Below are 20,753 nucleotides of genomic sequence, written 5' to 3' on the forward strand. Positions count from 1 at the left end.
CGTTACTGTGCACGTTAAAAGCCACCCACCCCACCTTAGTCCTGCGACATCTACACATCGGCAGGCTTAGATTTCAATGAACAGGTGCTGCGTAAAGACCCTACAATCGCCCGGCCTGCCCTGGAGGGAAGTAATAAAGAGCTCAGTATGGAAAACCAATGATCAGTTTAAATCTGTTGTCTCTAGTTCTGGTCTAGCACAAGAAAACTTTGAAAACAAGTTTTAGAAAGTGGAGAACAGAACTGGAGGTGAAGGATTAGACAAGTCTCTGGAATGACAATGAACTCAGGGAAGAACAGGGGGTTACTACGAGTCATTTACTAAAAGTCATTTTCAGTCAACACAACACCCAGATGTGAAGAACCTCTCCTATCAGTGCTTTTCTACCTCCTCCATGCTCAACATCACTGAATATTCAACCTCCCTGCTTTAAGAGTAAGCACTAACCACTGTGGATGAAGGCGTAGCCCTGTAAGAAAAAGAGGAATACATTGATTTTTACACACAAGCCTTCAGACCTTCCCTTACAAAAGTCCTGTGGTCTCCAACTATGAAAGTCATTTTCCTTTCATTGAAAACACACCACCCACATTACCCATAAGCAAAACTATTATAGTTCCTATTGTAACAAAGCATCAAATGAAGTTTTTCGTAAGAAATGAAGTCACAACAGCTTAACTAGTGGAAAGTACCACACTTAAGTGAAATAGGCTCTATTCAAGTTTAAGCACCGCTACAATTACCTATGATTAGTGAAGTACCATAAAACAGTGGGAAAAACCCAACTGGTCAACACTGACTCCAGCTGCCACCCAGATGCACCAGTACCAGCAAATGCATAATCCTGCCCAAATTCTCACAAGCTCTTTCATCATTAGCACATGAATGTGTACCATGCTACAGTCTTCTCTCTCTATCCACAGGCTGGTGCTCTGAGGTAGCTTGGTCCCAATAATAATTTCCAAGTGAAAATACTTATTTATAATGGGAACTATTACAGAAAAAATAGTCTATGTCCTAAGCTCAACCAGAAGGAAGCTTTCCTCCCAGCTTATCTGATTTTCTATTCATTTAAAATATCATGTTTCAGAAGGCCACTTTAAAGTTCAATTCACAGTGCTAATTTTCTTTGGCAAAAACCCACGTTATCTACAAACATTGGCTGAAAACCCTATTACTGTAATGTGATACCCACACCCTGTTGCATAGCAACTGGATAACACAGGGATACAGAAAATGTTGATATTCCGAAATAGCAGCAGGTAACAGGGCTACTTAACTGCAAGCAGAGCTATATCAGTAAGATGCCCAGGTGGGATGCAGGAGTTCAAGAGGCAAGGAACACCAAAATTAAGAGGTGCCACCCCAGTCCCTCAGCTTGCCTGCCTGGCACAATCCCTCCCTGTGACACTGTCCTGGCTCACAGCTCATTCCTGCCAAATGCCGCAGTGCCAACAGGCATCTCCTGCTTGCTCTCCACCTGCTCCACACTACCCCAACTCTGAACCCAGGAGTTCATCGACTGGCTTTGTCAATGGTAGTTGGTTGTCTTGTGTCACTGTTCTCTCTAGTTTCCACATGGCACCATAAACACAGAGGTCAGAGTTATATAGAAAAAACATTTTGCAAGTTTATGCCAAATGTTACCTTATTTTTAGACAGGGTCTGCCCAAAACAGACCAAAACCAACCTTCTGCAACCTCTAGTAGTACTTGAAACCAATATTCCTTTCAGCATTTCTGCTAACACCAAGAGGAGACTGATACAGCAGGTTCAGCTGAGCAGCCATGGGGAACCCTGGAGTCTCTGGTCCCCAGGTCAATCCATCGGGCATCCTGCTTCAGAACTGGGAACCCCGTGGCCTTGCTATCCCAGGGCCAAATTCATCACTTTATCAGAGACAAAGGTATCTCTTGAATTCCTACCCTGAGCTTGGAAAAAGGCCGTCAGGCGCAGATGTTTCAGACTAAAGACTCTGGACTCAAACCAGCATTTTTCAGCAAAACTTGGTTCTATAAAAAAATTTCCAACAAAATTTTGAGATCAAACACCACTGGAGTTATTTCAGAACAATGCGATCTAGTGCCCCTGCACTTTGATGCCAGCCGGTTCATATTATGGTATCTTTTTCCAAGTATGTGATTTACTTCCTTCATGCTAAAGTGTTCCTTACAAAACTGTTGGGAGAGAGTGAAGAGGAATTTTGTCTGCTTCCATGTCCAAGACCTGTACTACCGTCATACTGGAGGATTATTCTAGTTCTTAACGTCTAACAACAAAAGCAGTTCACTGGGGGCAACAAGTACATCACATCCACACCCAAGGGTCATCGGGGCAATAGAAAAGGACTTCAGTCAGGCAGCAAGGCAGAATATTTTTCACAATACATGGCACAAACAGGATAATACCTGTATAATCTTATTTGTTTTGGGACATATAGGGATAAAACACATTTTAATACACCAGCAATTAAAGAATAAAAAAGGTTATGCTCATAAGACTTATTCCACCCAAGTTTGCAAGGGAGTTACTTTATTATTTTATTTTTTATTTATAATAATAATTATAGCACAATTATTTTATCTGTTTTTAAATGAGCTCAGGATGCTTTAAGATATCAACTTCACCATTTTAAAAGAATCCCATGTTTATGTCACATTAATTATGTTTATGACTGAAATGGAGCTTTGAGCAAGCAACTGTTCCCAGCACTCTTATTTCTTCTTCCATCTAGTTGCGATGAACTGTGTACGTGCATCCTACAAACGGGTAGCCACAGGGCCGATTTCAATGTCTGAGCATAGCCAAGTATTACCTGCCATTTCCAGGCTGGATCTAACAGCAGATTTTACAAATATCTAAGCAGTATTTAAACAAGCAAGAAAGCCACATTTCCCATTCAAATACTGCACAATAGAGATCCATCTGCATGCAAGCACTTACAGCAACCAGCTTTATCCTGCTTTTCTGTTCTTTCTATGGTCAGAGCATTGCAAGATGTTGCATTTCATTTTCTGGTTCCGAGAGGTGCTGATTACCAAAGCTGTTCCATATGTTACGTTTATTTATTGCAGAACAGATCAGTAAAGAACTGAAACTGCCTGGCGACTGATAAATGTGATAGGGTCTATCAATTTTCAATAGAGATGCCACAAGTAGATCTGTGTTTCAGGACTGCTCAGTAAGAGAGCGGGGCTGGAGCAGCCTCAGCACCAGTCTGGAAGGGATTTTGCCCAGCACTGCTGGGAGTTGATGGTATCAGCCTCCTCGCTGCATCCATCCAGGCTCTCACCTGCTGCTGCACACACCTCAAACGTTTCACTATACATCAAGCACAATCCCTCCAGGCTGCAAGAAGGGATGCCCTGATCTCAACCCACCCCCAACTCAAAACCTGAGCTCTGATAATTAACGCTATATCCTGCTCTACCACCTCACCTCAAAGCTCCACACCACTGTATCCAAACTCCTTTTCACACTATCTCCACCTGGCATTAAAGAAAAAGGTCTAACACAGAAGAGGCTAAAATCCCTCCATAAGAAACCAGCTCCCACAAACCCTATAGGCAAAACAATGGCACTTAAACTTTCTTTAAAACCCAACACCCAGCACTTAAAAATTGCATGCATAAAAATCCGCCCACAGTGCTGCATCTATGAATTGTTTCTGTTGTCTCACTCCAACTTCTTTGGGAGCAACAAATGCTGCTTGTGTTTTGAGTTGTGTTGGACACCAGTCTAACGTTGAACAAGTCAGCACCAGTGATTTTGGGCACAATAAGCCATAATCACCAGAGATCTCGACAACATAAGCATCAGAGAAGCAATATATTCTACTCAGAGTCTAGGAGAACAGGAGAGATAGGATAGTTTCTCCATGCAAAGACAGGAGAAAAGATGAGCTGGAAGCACACTTGGAGGTAATGGGAAAACCAGGACAATCTGCTAGAGAGCACTCAGCAACCCGCTCGGTGGTGAGTAAATCCAGTTCAAAGCACTCTTCGGATTCCAGCAATACCTCACGATAACAACATGCCCAGAAACATGGTTTTCTTATTCTCTCCTGTGTCGTAACCATTCAGGTTTTGACCCTAAAAGTTTTCTGGGAAATCTATTAAAAGCCTATTAAGCATCCAACAGCCCACTCACCGAAATCACCATGACGCAAGAGCATATGGTTCCTACCAAGCATGACTTTCTTTTAAGCCTGAATATTGCCTTCTTTCCTACAATGCCTAGGCAAGCAAGTTATCAAGTGATGCAGGACAGAGCAGTCACCTACTTCTCCCCCCAATAAGTCCTCAAAAAATCCTCTGAAAAGGGACAGAGGAAGCACTAAAGTTAGAGTCTTTTCAAGTATAAACTGAAATATAAACTCCCAAGCTGCATTTCATTGCCACAAATAGCAAATATTTAAAAATAAAACATTATTTTTAGCCTAAGTGGTGCTTAACGATTCAAGAATAAAATATTGCCCAGAGACAGTGATATGTCATCATTTGAAAACGCTGAAGCAGCCGCGTCCTGTTCACACTGAACACCAGCTTACGAGGAGCAAGCGAGAAAGCGTTTGGGACCCTGCCTCCTACATGCAATTAAAACTTTCCCTGATTCAGTCAGAAAAGAGGGACAGTACTTAAGGAGAAGGAGCCAGATATAATACCTGGGTATTATCTATGAGGGCAAGATAAACAAAATTATACAGAAACTCCCATAACAGTTTCCTAGATCTTCTAGCAAAGGCTGTTCTGCATGGGACAATTTATTTCCTGCCTTTCTTTTCTGGAAGCAGTGACTGTAAGGTCAGGATATATAATTTCAGCTGCTCACAGACAGGTATGCAATTTACCAAAAAGGGGCTGTAAAGGAGAACAGACTGGGTTTGTGCCTTTCTGCTTCTTTACGATGCATGACAGACAGCCACCCTAAGAAAGTAGGAAAGCAGGCTAAGAAAATAAATCCCCTCTCTATGGTCTCAATCTGAGATTTTTTGAACAGGGGGAAAAGCTAAATTAACACGGAAAAAAATCATCAGAGTGTTGAAATATCTACAATTACAGCTAGGTTTTGTTTTCTTTTTAAACAGTTTAAATCAAATGCCTGAAGAAGCAGATGGGAAACTTTCTTTTGCTAAAAGTTGAGGCTTATATCCCTGCTAGAGCTCTCCATAAGCCCTGCTACAAAACTAAGGACAAGACTTAACAAACAAGATATTTAAGATCATAACTCTTATCAAAAAACCCTGAAAGCCTTAAAAAAAGTTAGAAACTCATTTTTCCTTGGCGGTAATTTCTCCAGCATTTCTGATCACCGTGAAGACAGATGAAGGAAGACAGCTTCCCTCCTCCCCACCGTGGTGTGGGTGAGGTAGGGATTGACTAACTGTGGAAAAATCCACATAATTGAGAAGACAAATGTTGAACAGTTATTTTACAGCTTGAACTATTCAAGGAAAAACGCTAACTGTGCCAAGAGGCCAGACAGACTCATTGTGTGTGTGTGTGAGTATGTAGGAGCCCAGTCACATTTCAGAAGTGCAACGCTTTTATCCTCATCCAGGTTGTGCCTTGATGGTTTATCTGTTTCTGTGAAGCACTGCATCAAGTTGTAAAAAAAATACCGAAAGAAAAAGTATCATCTCCCAGTATTATGGGTATATAGAGTGTAACAAAAATATACACACAGGCTCAGTAGCGTGACCCACTATTAAGGCCATTTGTTGCTTCCCATGAGAAGGCCTTATTTTTGGTTGCTTAAAATGATGAAAAACTTTAACGACTCAGGCTCAAGATTCCCAACTTGGATGTCTGCTTCCACATGAATTTAAAAAAAAAAAAATTTTTAAAGTTTCAGCCAAAATATCTCAGCCATTTCAGAACAATGCTGTTTTTTCCACGTTAAGACTCTCCAGTGGCCTCAAGAGCTACAGTACCCCTATGCTTTCACATTAAGACACACAGAAGTTACAGGGAGATGGAAAAGGACCCAGAAGGGGAACTAGTTGAGCAAGAACGCTGGAATACTGATGGGTGGTTTCAAAAGTGAGGATTAGACATTCAGAAGGGGAGATTAAAGATCAACTCAATAAAAGCAGCAGAATTAGAAGGCTGAAGGAAGCCAAGCTGTAGAAGAGATAGGAAAGAAAGAGCTAGAGAGGGTCACAACAGAAAATCAGAAGTTGTCTAGTCCACCTCCTGCTCTAACTCAGCTCAAGCTGTCAGGAATAATACATGTTCTTAAGGACGTCCCACGACAGGGACCTCCCAACCTCCTGACATGGGCCACTTCACTGCTGTTGGAAGGATTTTCCTGCTCCTTTTGACCTCAACTTAACCCTATTACCAAAAGCCTTCTCCCTCCCCTCTCGAACCAGCTTGTTCCACTCTTCAAGAACTCTGTGTTCCCATCTCAGCCTTCTCTTCTTTAAACTCAGCTACCCCAGCAGTTCATCCTTCCTGGTGGGTCACACCTCAGTGCTTTACATCATGCTTTTGCCTACCCTCTGGGCCCTCTCCCCAGGTCCACATTACCTTGAAGAGTTCTGGCCCAACCTGCATGCTGTCTCTTCCTCAGCACCAAGCATAATGAAGGATCGCATATTCTCCAGACAACACTGGCTGGTATAGAGCCTTTTCCACAGCATTATACTATTCATTCATGTTTAAGAGTTGACTCTATACACATCTTTAATTTTATTAAACCTTACAGAAGAGTCATCCTTTGCAGGTAGCCCAACTGATTATCACTCTAGTTTCTCAAGATCATTTGGTGGAGTTCTAGCAATTACTCCCAACTTAGCTGCAGTCTTTCCCACCTTTGTGTTAGACAGAAGTTGAGTAAGCACACTGTGTACCTCACCATCCATGTCCTTAACAACAATGCTGAACAGAACCAGACAGGCCCATACAGCCCAACTCAAGACATACTCCTATTCCAACTATGAACAGTCAGTTCCTAATTTCTGACTATCATTATCCAGTCAACAACACATCTATTGGGATTATTCATTTGAACCCATGCTTCCATAGACTACTTACAAGAAAGTCTCATGAGATAGCATCAAAGCCATTCTTAAGTCAAAATGACACCTAATTCTTTTCCTCTACTCATAAGGCTCTTCCACAAAATAAGTCCAAACTCATTTCACACAACTGACTCTTAACAAGGACTTACGCGAGAGCCACTGCAGACTTGTCATCTCATCAATACTTACAAATAGTTTGTTTTGCTGTACCAGAGTTCTCCCAGCAGAGTTTGACTGCTAGAAACCCATCCCACCAGAACCTAAAAGGGAGCACAAAGATGCTTACTCCTTATTCTTACCTCTGCTGTCAGCAACCATCCCTGAAGCCCACAGGCAAGACATCTCACACCTCTCTCATGCTGCTCCACATCATCCAACACCGGTAAAATTACCCTGTCAGCCTACGTTGCAGAGGTCCCTGTGTAGGTGTTCTCATCTGGCTGCTGACCCAGGCTTGGAGACAGATCCATATGGCAGTGGCTTCCCTGGTTTCTTCAGTTTTCTTTTTAAGAACACCAGGAAATTTTACAGATAAATAAACACTGGAAACACTGAAGCAGCAAAGTCATGTACTTAAAAGGTCAGGAAATGCTACAAATAATACTATTCTGTGTAGATATATTTTTTCAGTCCAATGCAAACCCAGTGTAACCTCAGTTTTCATTACACAGCTCCTTCAGTAGGCAGCACAGGCAGGGCTTCCTTCCTTGACAGATACCAAATATTTTATCCTCATCATCCAGCACAAGGCTGCATTCCTTATGGACTGCATACAACTCCAACTCTGCTCTGAAGAGTTAAAAGATTCCTCCCAGACCTTCCAATGGTGGCCCTCCTGACAGTAAGTACGAGTGTATTTTGATTTTGACAGCCTCCTTGGGAGATGAAACACTATCATCCCCAACTCAGAAGGAAACAAGAAAATTAATAGTTAAGGTTTATTTTGGATGTTCAGTAAAAGAAGGTTTGAACCTCTTTTTAAAAAGCCACATATAAACCAAACCTTATCTATCCTTCCAAACAGTATTTAATATATTTTCATATATTTCAGGGACATGGTTCAGTGATGGACTTGGCAGTGTTAGGTTCACGGTTAGACACCATGATGTTAAAGGTCTTTTACAACCTGAATGACTCTATGATTCTATATTCCCTAGTACTTCATGGGGGATGGACTAGATGATCCTTAAAGGTCCCTTCCAATCCAAACCATTCCATGATTCATTACACCCAAAGCACAGCGCACATCAATTTCTGTTAAGTGCCAGTGCTCAAAACCTCAGCAAACCAGACCCTACGATGCCAAGTCAGACACACAGAAGGGAATCACTTCTGAAAAAGCTTGGTTAAGATGGGTTAACCACCATCCCATGGAGCTCCTGGGCAGGAGCAGAGAGAGTTTTACGCTCTAAGGCAACATCTATCTGCTGCTGCTGCTGCTGCCACAAAAACCTCTTACAACCCTTGCCTTACTCACTAAACATTTTCCCACACCTGGAAGAATTGAGGCAGAGACCTTAAAAAAAGTTTTTGTCACCACGTATACTCAATTCAACCCCAGAAGAGATTTGAGTCCTATGCACAAAATGAGGCAGGACCTGCAGAAAACAGCATGCAATTGTTTTAAGCCTAGAAATACAAGCAAGAAGTGCCATTGAACCTCAATTTTGGTATTCCCCAACTTCTGAGTGTTCATATTGAGACTAAGTATTCCATTATTTAGATCACTCATGACAAAAAGCAATGTTTTAACACAAGTGTTAATTTTTCCCCTAAGAAGGGTTAAATCCAACTAAACAGCATGCAATAGAGACAGAACATTTCCCCAATAAAACTGAAGTCATTTCTATTCTGTACAATAAGCTCGAGAAGCAAAATAAAAATCTATCTGCATAGTATGAGGTCAGTCAGGCTATGGATAGTTATTTTACATCTGAATATTAAAAACATATGCTTCTCTGTAGAGGTTTTTAGAAAACCTGAACCTGCTGTTGCTCAGCCTTTCTCAAGGAATGCTGAACACCTTCAAATCCCAGCGACCAGAGGACTGTAGCCATCTCAGAAGGGGGTCAAAGCGTGCAGGATTGTAACTCTATATGATGAAAACATATATTGTTTAGACAAGATGGTGAACATTTTTTAAAATTTAATCTTTAATCATTTCTTATTTACAAACTAATCCTAACAATGATGTAATATATCCACAGCCCCATTGGTTTTAGTCTCATAATTCAAACATATTCCATACACAATGCTAATTAGTTTGTATTATAGCAAAAATGTTCTTAATAAACAGAAATGTGAAACAACTTCAGGCTTCCTTTTTGATTATGCAATAGCCATGTAAAATAATCTTTAGGAGAAGCATTTCACTGTACATATACCGACTGGTCTATCTGCACCAGAAGCGATAGACTTGTGGTTGAAGACTGCCCTAGGAGAAATGAATTGCACCCCTGCTGTGCTATAATTTCTGATGCTGTTTTCAACAAGTCTCTGCATCACCAAGAATACTTTCAACTCACTTTCTTTGATTTTACAAGTATACTTCTCCATGTGCGTACACAGCAACAGCTAGAACAGGGCTCCAGTCTCAAGTGGAGTCTCCAAATTGCATTTTGAGGGAAGCGTGTCAGGTTAACAAAAATCGTATACCAGGCCAGTCATAGGCTTTGACTATTGAACTGGCACCAAATGAAAGGCTGAGCTGAGTCCACCTGGGACGGTTGTGTGCCACCCACTATAACCAGAGGTGACAGAGCAACCTTTATTTGCAAAGCTATTAAAAAAAAAAAAAAAAAAACACAACCAAACAATAAAATACATAATGCTTCAATTTTTGGTTGGTTTTAGAAATTTGATTTTTGACAAGAAATTAAAAGTGTTACATAACCATGTAATTAAAGCCTCATTATGAGAGATCGTTTACTGGAAATGATCCATTTTGGTTAGGAACATCCTGGATATTCACTGTGTACAGCATTCTCTTGACCAGTAAAAGGATGTAAACAGCGGTTTATGAACATATTTATGCTCCGACATAAATTTCAAAGGAGCCAGCAGCAAAAGAATCCATCCTCAATGGTGTATACCAAATGGAGAGCGACATGGTAAAAATGCCAAACACGACAAATTTTGCAAGCTACCAATATTTACCATCCGTCACAGAGTACTATATTCTCATGCAAGCATGTCACAATGAGAAAACAACATCTCTATAAGGGTAAAACAAACAGCATTTAGAATTTCTGAAAGCATTCTTCCAAAATTATTGCACTAGATTAGATTGCCTCATCAACAGGGCCAGAGGCCATTTACACTATTTTCTTTTTTTTTTTTTTATGTAACAGAAGAAAGGATTACAGAAAGTTTTCTGGGGCCAAATTTGGAACTAATGATGGGAAAATTCTTTTGCTAATCCCCCATCTCTCCCACTGTTAGCAAACTCCTGAGGCTGGAAAAAAACAACGTCTCCTGGTACCCTGCTTCTACTTTGCTCATCAGTGCAGAATACTACGCTCAGGAGGTTTGAAAAGGACCATCGGCTTTGAGAAGAGGCATAAAATCTCAAGGACAGAGCTATACTGAAAATCTGAGTAAAGAACGACATGAGACTCCAATTAAAACTTGGACACATTTCAACAAAATCAAAGGATGGGACTCATCTGCTCAGGGCAGATGTCTGCAAAGCAACCACCTCCATCCAAGGCCAGGCTCTCTTTACGATTTGGTGGGGAAAAACTGGCTTCTTCAGGACACGCTGTGCCCTGCTCCGAGGTGGACGTGTCAGGCAGGCTGGAGGGATCACACCTGAGCAATCCCTGATGGTGTCTGCTGACTATGGAGGAAGCTCGGAGAGATCTGCTGAAAGACAAGCGTTGCAGGGACGTGGAGCTAAGCAAGGCTGGTGTCTCCCAGCCTGCCCAAGGAGAAGGACCGACTCTTCTGGAGAGCACAGCAACCACTGCAGCCTGGCCCATTTGCAGGATGCCCTCTTACAAACCTGAAACATTACTGCCCGTCACTGCCTCTCAGCCCACCAGTGAAGTAAAAATAGATACTGCCAAGTAACTACCCTTCGAAAAGCAAAGTTTAATCATTTTTCAGTCATTTAACAAACACAAAAGAATTTACATGTACCAACTCTACTCAAGAAGTAAACTTTGCATAATTAATCGGGATGCCTCCAATACTTGTGCATCTGCAAATGCACAGCTACACCAACTGGCACTCAAGGGAAAATGCCTCAGGCTACCTCGAAGAGCTGGGAAGTGCAAATATCTCAACTGAACAGAGAACTTGAGCTACTAGGGAAGAAAAAAAGCAGGCCTGAATAAGTTGTCCAGAAAATAAGTACAGTTGCCCAGCTCCCTAACGTCTGTTTCATTAACTATCAGACATTATCAGCTACTTCTGAATTAAGCCACATTTTATCATAACGCCAGAACAAGCTAAAGGCACCTAATTAGTTGCAGAAGGTGGGAATGTCCAAAGCAGGTCAGGGAAGTGGAACTCAAACTTCCCACAGAAACAGGCAATTTGATGGAAAATTTGACTCAAATAAAAAGAAATATTGATGCAGCACTTAATGCAGATTAACTTCTCCTGCCTCCCCACAATACAGACGATGCCATTATCACTCAGCACTAGGAAGGAAAGAGATTCCAAGTAAGGGGAAATTACAGGGCAGTTATCCTCATCAACCTGACCATGTAACAGTGACACGAGATTGGCAGAGTGCCTGAGAAAAGTCTGTAGATAGTTAAGCACAGGGCATGAAATCAGATGTGCAAAGGAAAAGTAGCCCCTGGAAAACATTGCTAGGGATTTCAGCTTTTCCAGTGTGCCAGTGGCAACGAAATGTCCGACCATATACCCCTGTATCCACAAAAAATAAAAAAAAAAGGGGGGGGGATTGCATAACGTCAGAGAAAACGTGGGAGTCACACTTGCTTGGTAGTGATGAAGCTATGTGCTGAGTAATCTGGTCCCCTGTCTGTAAGAGCCAGACTATTTCCCACCTTTTTCAGACTGCTTAAAGATCTACAAACAATGCACTCTACATGGCGGGCAGATTTTATTCTTGTGGTTCTAGGACAGTGAAAAGCAGAGGCAACTCGGCGTTTTCTATTCCCCCAGGATCTGACCTGCAGTCAGCAACAGGCAATCCTCACCACTTTTTACTCTGAGCACTCGGGAAAGTTTCCATCTTTTGAGAAAGAGTTGCCTGTAGCTCAAAAAATAGCTCACATGAAAACATTAAGAATTTTGCTTTAGGCTTTGTAGCTATCTGTAAGACAAACAAAACTGGCATGATTTGCAAAAAGGAGGGTTAAATGCACTCCCTATTTCACAGATGTTTCAAGGCTTCCCTGCTAGAAAAGTCTGGCATGGTCACGCAGAAATGCAATGGTACAATACACTTTACCTTCAGGGTCCCAAAAACATAAGGATTTGGGGAACCTTCCCCTACCCCCAACAGAGGGAAATGGGACACAGAAAGTGTATTTTCCTGATGAGAAACCAAGGTCTCACAGAGAATTAGTAAACATGCTCATGCTTCCCACCTGTTTTCTATTTAGAGCAAAAAAGCAATTAATATGACTTTTTAAACAACGGTTATAGAAGAAACTTATAAAACAGATTTCTAATTGAAAATGTCTTTGCTCACATGAGGCAGAGGATCAAAATATGACAAGACCTCTAAGCATAGTTTCTCCCAGCTGCACAAACCATTTCTTAACAACCTTAGGATTAATAAACAAAGACATATTCTAGACATTTCATACCCCTCCTGGATTTAGCCATGTATGCAAGGTAAACATGAGAAAGCCGTCCCCCTTACTTCACTCTCAGTTGGAACGGAGATCCCAAGTAGTACTTCGTGTTATGTGATTCTTAATATGGGAACCCCCTCACTCTGAGCAGACATGCAGAGAAATACAAGGGGAAAAAAATATAGGTCCAGGAAGAAGCCGATTTAAGCATATCATTTATTAGCAAGTAAAAGGACATTTACCTTCTCAGTGGTTAAGTACAACAGAACCCAAGGATAAACCATATGGCTCAAGCCTTTGTGCAAGGGAGAAAGCTGGCAGGGTTCCAAGGCTTTAATTGAACTATTACCATATTGTAAGAGATTAAAAAGTCAGAAAGACTGGAGGATCTGCTCTCCTAGGGACAGTTTATGTCACGCGAACAATTAAGTGAGTAACAAAGCATATTTAACAGGAGAGCAATTCCATCATTTGGATACTGGTTCATTTTTAAGAAAATAGGTACTCTTCTAGTTCAATATTGCACTTAATTTGATCCTACATTCAATGCCATGAAACCTTCAAAATTCAAATCATTTGTAGCAAACAATACAACGCTTCTCCTTTAATCGCTGGCTCAAGACTTTTCCATTTAGTTAATAAGGAAAGACACGGAATAAGAATGCTCAAGTGAAACCCAGCAACACATAAAAGCTTACCATAAAAACTGTCATAAAACTGAAAAATGCAAAAGATCGAGTACAAAATTAATTTTGTACTTTGTACAAATAATCACCAATCTTTTCTTTCAAAAGGCAGGCTTGACAAAAATATACCAAGTGTTATACATTGTACATGCTCAACAGGTTATGTAGTGAAACACAATAAAACAACCAGGTCACGAACAGATAGAATCTGTAGTGGTTGTTCATACACAAACATTTACAGTACTGTCTTGATACTTTGTGGGCAAAAAGCAGTGCAGTTGTATGAAGAGTGAAAAAAAATAAATCACAATCTTACATAAAAATGAGGCAAAATGAGTCTCTATGAGTCTTGTTCTTACCATTCTGTTCATCCAGCTCATTCCCAATTTCCTGCCCCATTTGCTTTTGCCGAGATATGATTGAAGAAAGAGCATCGAGTCCAGCATCTTGCTCTGCAACAGAAAAATATATAAAGTTACATGAAAAAAATTGCTGATATGCCAGGCTATGTACCATAAAAGATGTAGAAGTGAAGAAAAAGATGTACTCTGTGCTTAAAGAGTTAAAATGTATTAAGAAAAATATATCAACACAACATGAAAATGAATCCTTGTGGCAACAGCACTCTTAAAATAATATGAATGATGGGTAATTAATTTGTCTGCTCTAGCTGGGACATTTAGCTGAGGGTCGCCCCCCCATGCCCCCCCCGAAAAAATATCCAAGAATTCAACATTCAGCTGTTACTCAATCATAAATGCAGGAGATTTTCTGGAACACACATAGAGATTTCTGATTAGCCTTTTTAAATTTTAGAAGAAACTTTTAACATGAATAAAAGACAAACAGGTGATGCAAACACCAAAGAATTCAGATAGATTTTTAAAGCTGCAAGAGGATACAGAGTGCATGGAAGAGAGCCTGAGACAGAGGGCACATGAGGGGGCTGCTAAAGTTTGATGTGCTCCCACCAGTTCTGCAGACACTCCTTTATTAAGATCCATATCACCTCTGCTATTCCAGTTTGCAGGTACCACGCAGTCCTTAGTAAGCAGCTTAACCAAAATGGGCAGCTCTCCTTGCCCAAAGCCATCAAGTACAACGAGAAGAGATGCTGGAGGCTGGACTGTCAGTGGTCTGAAACTGCAAGAGCAGCGATGTTGCACAGAGCAAGACTGCCAGCCGGCTGCAGTCCAGCAGCCAGAAATTGTACAGGATGACCAGAACCCCCCTCCCTTCAATGGGATGAAGGTCTGGCACCCAATACCTCTTTCAGCCTGCCCATGGGATACCTATGGTATCAACAAAAACTGGAGCTTGAGGTTTCACCTGGGCCATCCAAACAAAGTTTGTGCCATTCTCCTGAACCATAACTATAAACGTTGTTTCACATGCAGACTGAAGCAGGCCTTATCTGGAGACTGATTTCATTCGATCACTGCCAATACTTCAATGGTATAGAAATTACCTCATTAACCACCTGACATACTCAGGCTGAGGTTTTCCAACACTTCCAAAGTTAGAGATTCCTTATGGATGCTGAGGGCCAAAATCTAAAGACCCTTTTTAGATTAGTTAATTCTTACCTTGTTCCAATTCAACAATACATCCACTGCACCCCAGCCTGAAGCACAGCAGTAATACCACTACACTCAGTGCAACTAATGAGATCTCCACTGCAAATCAAAACCATGAATATGGTCAAAATCAGGGATGCCCTGTAAGGTCTTTGAAAATTTGATTTAAGAAGATACTTCCAGTTAAGAATACTGCAAACACAATACTGCTCCTGCAAATACGGAAAACAATGGCCTGAAACTATTATGTTTGACATCTCCAGATAATAAAACTTCAGTACAGGTTATTGTATTGACTTTCTATAAGGGTTCCTCTCAGAGTCCTAGCAATGCTTATAAATAACAGAAAAACTCTTGTACCTTCTATGATCCTTCGCTGCTGCTGCCTGAGATCATCAAAGCCAAGCCCTCTGGTTTCCTCAGATTCTTCCAAGAGCCATGGGTTGGTTACACCTCGTTTGACCCCTCCCGTCATTAGGCTAGATCTGAAAATAATTTCAGCAAATAATTTTCAACACAAAACCCACTCATTGTATAATTTGCGCTTGCAAGACTGACTGACAGAGATGGAAGTGTATGTATTTGTTGCACTCCGTGTGATTCTCTGCAATCAGAGAAGAAATTAACCAAAAAGAATCCGACAATCTCCAATAACAAATACATTTTGTAAGCTCCATAACACTGCCTAGAAGTGGTAAAGCAGGGAGAGAATTAATTTTGCAGTGAACAATTAAGCTACAAGGTGAAATGTCTACCATACATTGTATAATATGTTCATATTAAATATTGTTTGCATGTAGAACACACAGCATTCAAAACTGCTAGAAAAAGAATAGGGTTTCTGGGAGTACACATATTATTCATGTATTTGCTATGTGATCAAAACACAAACTTATAAAAACACTGAGGTACATCCTGAAAGCTTCCAACAGTAAAAGTATCAACACATTAATACAGATGCAAATCAGATGAGACTACTAATTTTCTGCAATCCTGAGCAAACCTAAAAGGGAACATATCTGCATTTCAAAAAATGTAGATGGAAGTCACACAGTTACTCTCCTGCATTTCCTAGTCTGGCATCAACATGAACAAGAAGCCAGGCACACACGCTCTTAAATGAAAGAGTAATCAAGTTACGGGTTTTCTTTTAAAAGAATTATGACTTCAGATTGTTTGCATTATAGACACTTCCCTGCTTACAACGGAAAACAAGTTTTTCACGTCCAGGGCAAATAAATTCAAGTAGTAAAATGAAATGCCACTTAAATATTTTTCTCAATAGCAGATTCCTGGTTTCTGTCTTTCAGCTTTTCATTGGTTTCTCCTACAAGAAAAACATATGACAGATGTGAGCCACTTGAACCCAAAACTGCAACTCAGATTTGGGTAAGAGTCATCATAAGATCGGTTCCTCAATAGCAGTACTAGAAGTAAGAGTTTTTGCTTTCTGCTTTGCTTTTTTTAAACTCTGTATTTTATTCTCATTTTACCTTTGCCCTGTTCTTTCCCAAAGCACTTCCACAAACAAAACAAGAACAGTGAGCATTTTTAAGTTCTCTCAAATTCTCAAAACATTTTAATTACGCCAAGACCTAAATTTTTTAAATTGTTTTTTTGTTTGTTTGTTTTTTAATTGAGTCCAGATCCCTTCTCTGTGAGATATGCTGAAATGCTGTATGGTACACACATATATACTCAAAATCATTTTGTGATTAAAATCCTGTATCAAAAGAAGTTAACTCTGCACAATATTAGTGCAGAGCTAGGAGGAGTTCACGCACCCTGCCAATATGGGGTTCAGCTCTGTGGAAGGATGACTGAAGTCTTACAGCAAGGGTATTCAAACAAAATCCAGAACTTGTGCCTAGGAGTTCCTTGAGGAATTATGGTGAACTAGAGACATCTCCTGGCCATGAGATGAATCAACACTGCTGAAAAATAATTCATCACCACATGAGTTTTGGGCCATCCATAAATTACAGGCACATATGTCCTCATCTGTGCGCAGAGCACTACACACTTCATATTGCATTCACAGCCAGTTAAATTCAAGAACAGTTAACCTCTTCTCACTTAAAATTTTAACATGTTCACTCAACTTCATCTCAAGGTAATGGATTTGTCAGAATCAAAGAAAATTTTTTTTTTTTTGCTACAGGAGTCAAAAGCGCTTATTGTAAATCACAACATCTCACTTAACCATCCTGACAATGCTGGAACAGCACTCCAGAGCAGAACCCAGATGGCCCCGCTGTGCCAACAGACCAGCTGGCTGCCACGGGCAACATCTAAAAGCGAGGAGCTGGGATTCTTCTGTCTGCCAGTCCTTTGCACTTCTATCAAAACTTAACATGTATTTATTGAGGTAGGGAACCGGTCTTGATTAGACAAAGATACACACACCTGAACTACAGTTTTACACATTACCTAGCTTTCTTCATTGCTTTGAGGGATTAAACACACTCTCATATTTCCTAGCCCCACAACGACTGCTACCAGGTTTACAAACCTAAACACAATGGAAGCGTTACACTTCTGAAGATGCAAAGATCATTACAGTTCATCCAGTTCAGCAGTTCAATTAGCAAGCACACAAAATCTAGGCTTAACAACATCTGACAAAATTACTTAAATAAAGCAAATGGAACATAAAGCTCTTCGCTTGCTAAAAAGAACACAACTATTTCTGCCTGTTAAAAAAAAAAGCCAAGGCAAGCAAATTTGAAATAATTTGCACCCCTCACTCTCTCCCTCCCCCCTAATAATCTGCCCTATTCTTGTAGGTTGGGTCATGACAACTGGTCTGCTCGTTACAATAATCTTTTTGACATGTTTGGTAACTACCTTCCCACACAACACAGCATAACTTCCTATTTCCTCTGATCTTACCATGTTTCGCTTTGGTGGTGTGAAGATTAAAGCTTATCCAATTAGCCACCCACTGTCTCCGCCAAGTTAATCACGTAAATCTTTGAAACCGTCACAGAGCAGTGGAGTGTGCGGATAGCTTTTGATTATAGGAGCAGATTTAACTAATTATGAGGCTTAGCAATGCGCCCAAGTATAAAAGATGATGGGGTTTAAAATCAGGGAGCTATGTCACTGCTTAACAAGGGATGGCTTATCTTCCAGAAGGCATTGTTTCACTGATAATTCTTATAAAACTTTCCAAGTAACTTAGATTAGTCAACCAGCACTTACTTTAGACCAAGGCCACACATCAAGGCTTACGGCTTTAGAAGACTGATCAGCAAGACTGAATTTTAAACAAAACCTGGGTCATATGACAATTGGTTGGATGATCACTTGAACATTCCCTTAACGATAACAGTTATACAGTGGGGCTCTTTGAAGTGCCCAGGGCACCTCAGCTTGCTTCACAGGTCAATCTCCACAGCAATGGCAGCGAGCAGGGGTATTCTCTCACTTACGATTTAACCGCTCACACTGGCAGGCAGTGCATTTTAGGAAGCTCCAAGCTAGTAAATAAAACAAGTATAATTTTACCATACAAAACAAAAGTTCTCTCCCCCTCCAAAAACCCCAGGAGAAGCCACATGAGCACAAGCACTTCCAAATCCCCTTCAGGTACCTTCCCAGGTGGAGACTTCCCCACAAGAACTGCTCCCAACAGGAAGCCTACAGAAGGGGCAGCATTCCCTGCAGCTGGCAGAGGACTTCCCTAGCTCTACCAGCACAAGAACCAAGAGCAGCACATCTCATGTTCAAGGAAATGCCGTGTTGCTCTTGACACCATTTACCTATGGTTCGGTTAACTGGTCCCCACTGGCTTCAATGACTGGAAGCTGCACAAGCCAGCTGCCACATGGGACGCCAGACAGCTGATTTGCAGAACACAGCTACTTTGCAGCACCTCCGGGACCACTAAAACCTGTCCACAACATAGGCACAGCAGCTTCACACCACAAAACAAGCGGCTCCCAACCACCTCGTGCTTGTACAGGACAGCAGGTGCCCGTGGAGCAGCAGCACAAGGCAAGCAACAAGCTGGACGTGTGTTTGCACAGTTGTACAGGTGCACTTGGAATAACACGTCCATTGGAAATGCTGAGTGTCTGGGTGGAGGAGTTGTGGCAAGAAACTACACAGAGGAGGTACCCCTACACCAGGGTAAGCATCCCCAGGGAAGGTTATCTTTATAACAACATTTACACTCACATTTTATTTCATAGCAGTCTCACTTTCCTATGCAAACCCTCAAAATACACACACAATAAACATTTCCATCAGAGATTAATCTTGCTGTCAAATATTACCATCTTCTTTCTACACCATCCCTTATGTTCTATGCAAGATTGGACATAGCACAATACTAAATATATTATAAAACAGCTTATATAGTCCTCATCGAAACAGTCTCACCTCTACAGCCCACTTGCACCCCTCAGGAGTGAGAGAATTACAAAAAAGAATTCTTTCTAGAAAGAAGCTGCATCTTGTATAATTTCATCCAGAGAAAAGGTGAAGGGACAAATCTACTCTGGTGAGACTATCTGTCCTGTTCACAAAATGATCAACAACTCCATCACCTGCAACTCCCATCTCTGCACCCGAGGCAATGGACTCCACCCTCACTGCCATTCAGAGGGCTACTTTCGCGACAAGACGCAGTACTAAGTTCACACCTGAACCTTTGCTCTCTGTGCGACAGCTGAATTTTGCGTGACCACAAGCAACAGAAACATGAGCCTCCAAGCAGGTCTCAGCTTGGTATCTGGTCTCACTACAGACCCAGCATGCCCTTAAGGAACCTCTGGTATGCTCTGAAAGAAGAGAGACACAAACTGTCCCTTGAACACAGACCAGAGACTTCACTATCTTACTGGAATTTTTCTTAAATTTGGGGTGGGCTCAACAACGCTTGGGTTTTGTGGTAAGCCAAACAGGCGCTGTACCTGCTGCCTGCATGAGGACACACTCACGTCTGCACATGCTGTAACCAACGGAGTGCTTCCAGGTGACAAGTGGTACTACAGGAGATGACCCACGTACAGAGACACACTTCAGTGGATGAGGAGGGTGTTGAGACAATTATGACCATGTTGGCTCATGACTACACAGCCAAAGGCACATTAACCCTGGAAAAATCCTGCCCCAGCCCCTAGATTTGATCTTATGACTCAAGCCTCAGACATTCTCAAGCATGGGTTTCTGGATGGACAATTTACCTCTTTTTCCACCCTTTCCATCGATCTCCTAGACACAAGGCTAATCGCATCCCATGTCAGAACGCTGTAGCTGCAGCTGGGAGGGCTTCCAACACTAACTGGTAGGGAGGAAGGAAATCAGGAAGGAGTTTTAAAGGCACCTAAACAACTATTTTTAATCTTGTTTTCCAAAGAGCATTTGCTTTTCCATAAACAAAAGCCAGGTTCACATAAGCATTTAAGCATCTAATGGTTTATTGATTAAAGTTGGGCACTCAATGCCTATTTGGCATTAGGCAAAATGCCTGTTTGGAATAAGACCTAAATGTCCTACATCTGACAGAAAAGTATTTAAACAGAAAAAATGGTAACCCACATTAAAAAAAAAAATTAAAAATATGGACTCTTCTAAAAGTTATCCAGGGTTGCTATTACTTAAGGTATTTTGTGTCCCACAGCTATCAAAAGTTTTCTCTATTTTTGAGAAATTAAAAGAGAAACCAAGAAAGGCATGTTAA

The 20,753-nt window shown here is 41.2% G+C and overlaps 1 protein-coding gene across 3 annotated transcripts in view; it reads right to left on the minus strand.

The window, feature by feature from the left end:
• Positions 1-20,753, minus strand: part of STX8 (syntaxin 8) — a 111,503-nt gene that overhangs the window by 80,289 nt on the left and 10,461 nt on the right. For 2 of the 3 annotated variants that reach the window (XR_005932422.1, XM_030014743.2), the window contains exons 5-6: positions 15,425-15,549; positions 13,847-13,939 (exon numbers count right to left, since the gene is read on the minus strand). Coding sequence is in view for 2 of the 3 variants with exons in the window: in XM_030014743.2 (XP_029870603.1) it covers positions 13,847-13,939; positions 15,425-15,549 (218 nt within the window). In the remaining variant the exon portion in view is untranslated. Of the gene's footprint in view, positions 1-1,475; positions 1,523-1,559; positions 1,566-13,846; positions 13,940-15,424; positions 15,550-20,753 lie in introns of those variants that run through there. The other variant, XM_041123561.1, reaches the window with a different exon arrangement.

Source organism: Aquila chrysaetos, chromosome 5, assembly GCF_900496995.4.
Source record: "Aquila chrysaetos chrysaetos chromosome 5, bAquChr1.4, whole genome shotgun sequence".
Taxonomy (NCBI): Eukaryota; Metazoa; Chordata; class Aves; order Accipitriformes; family Accipitridae; genus Aquila; species Aquila chrysaetos.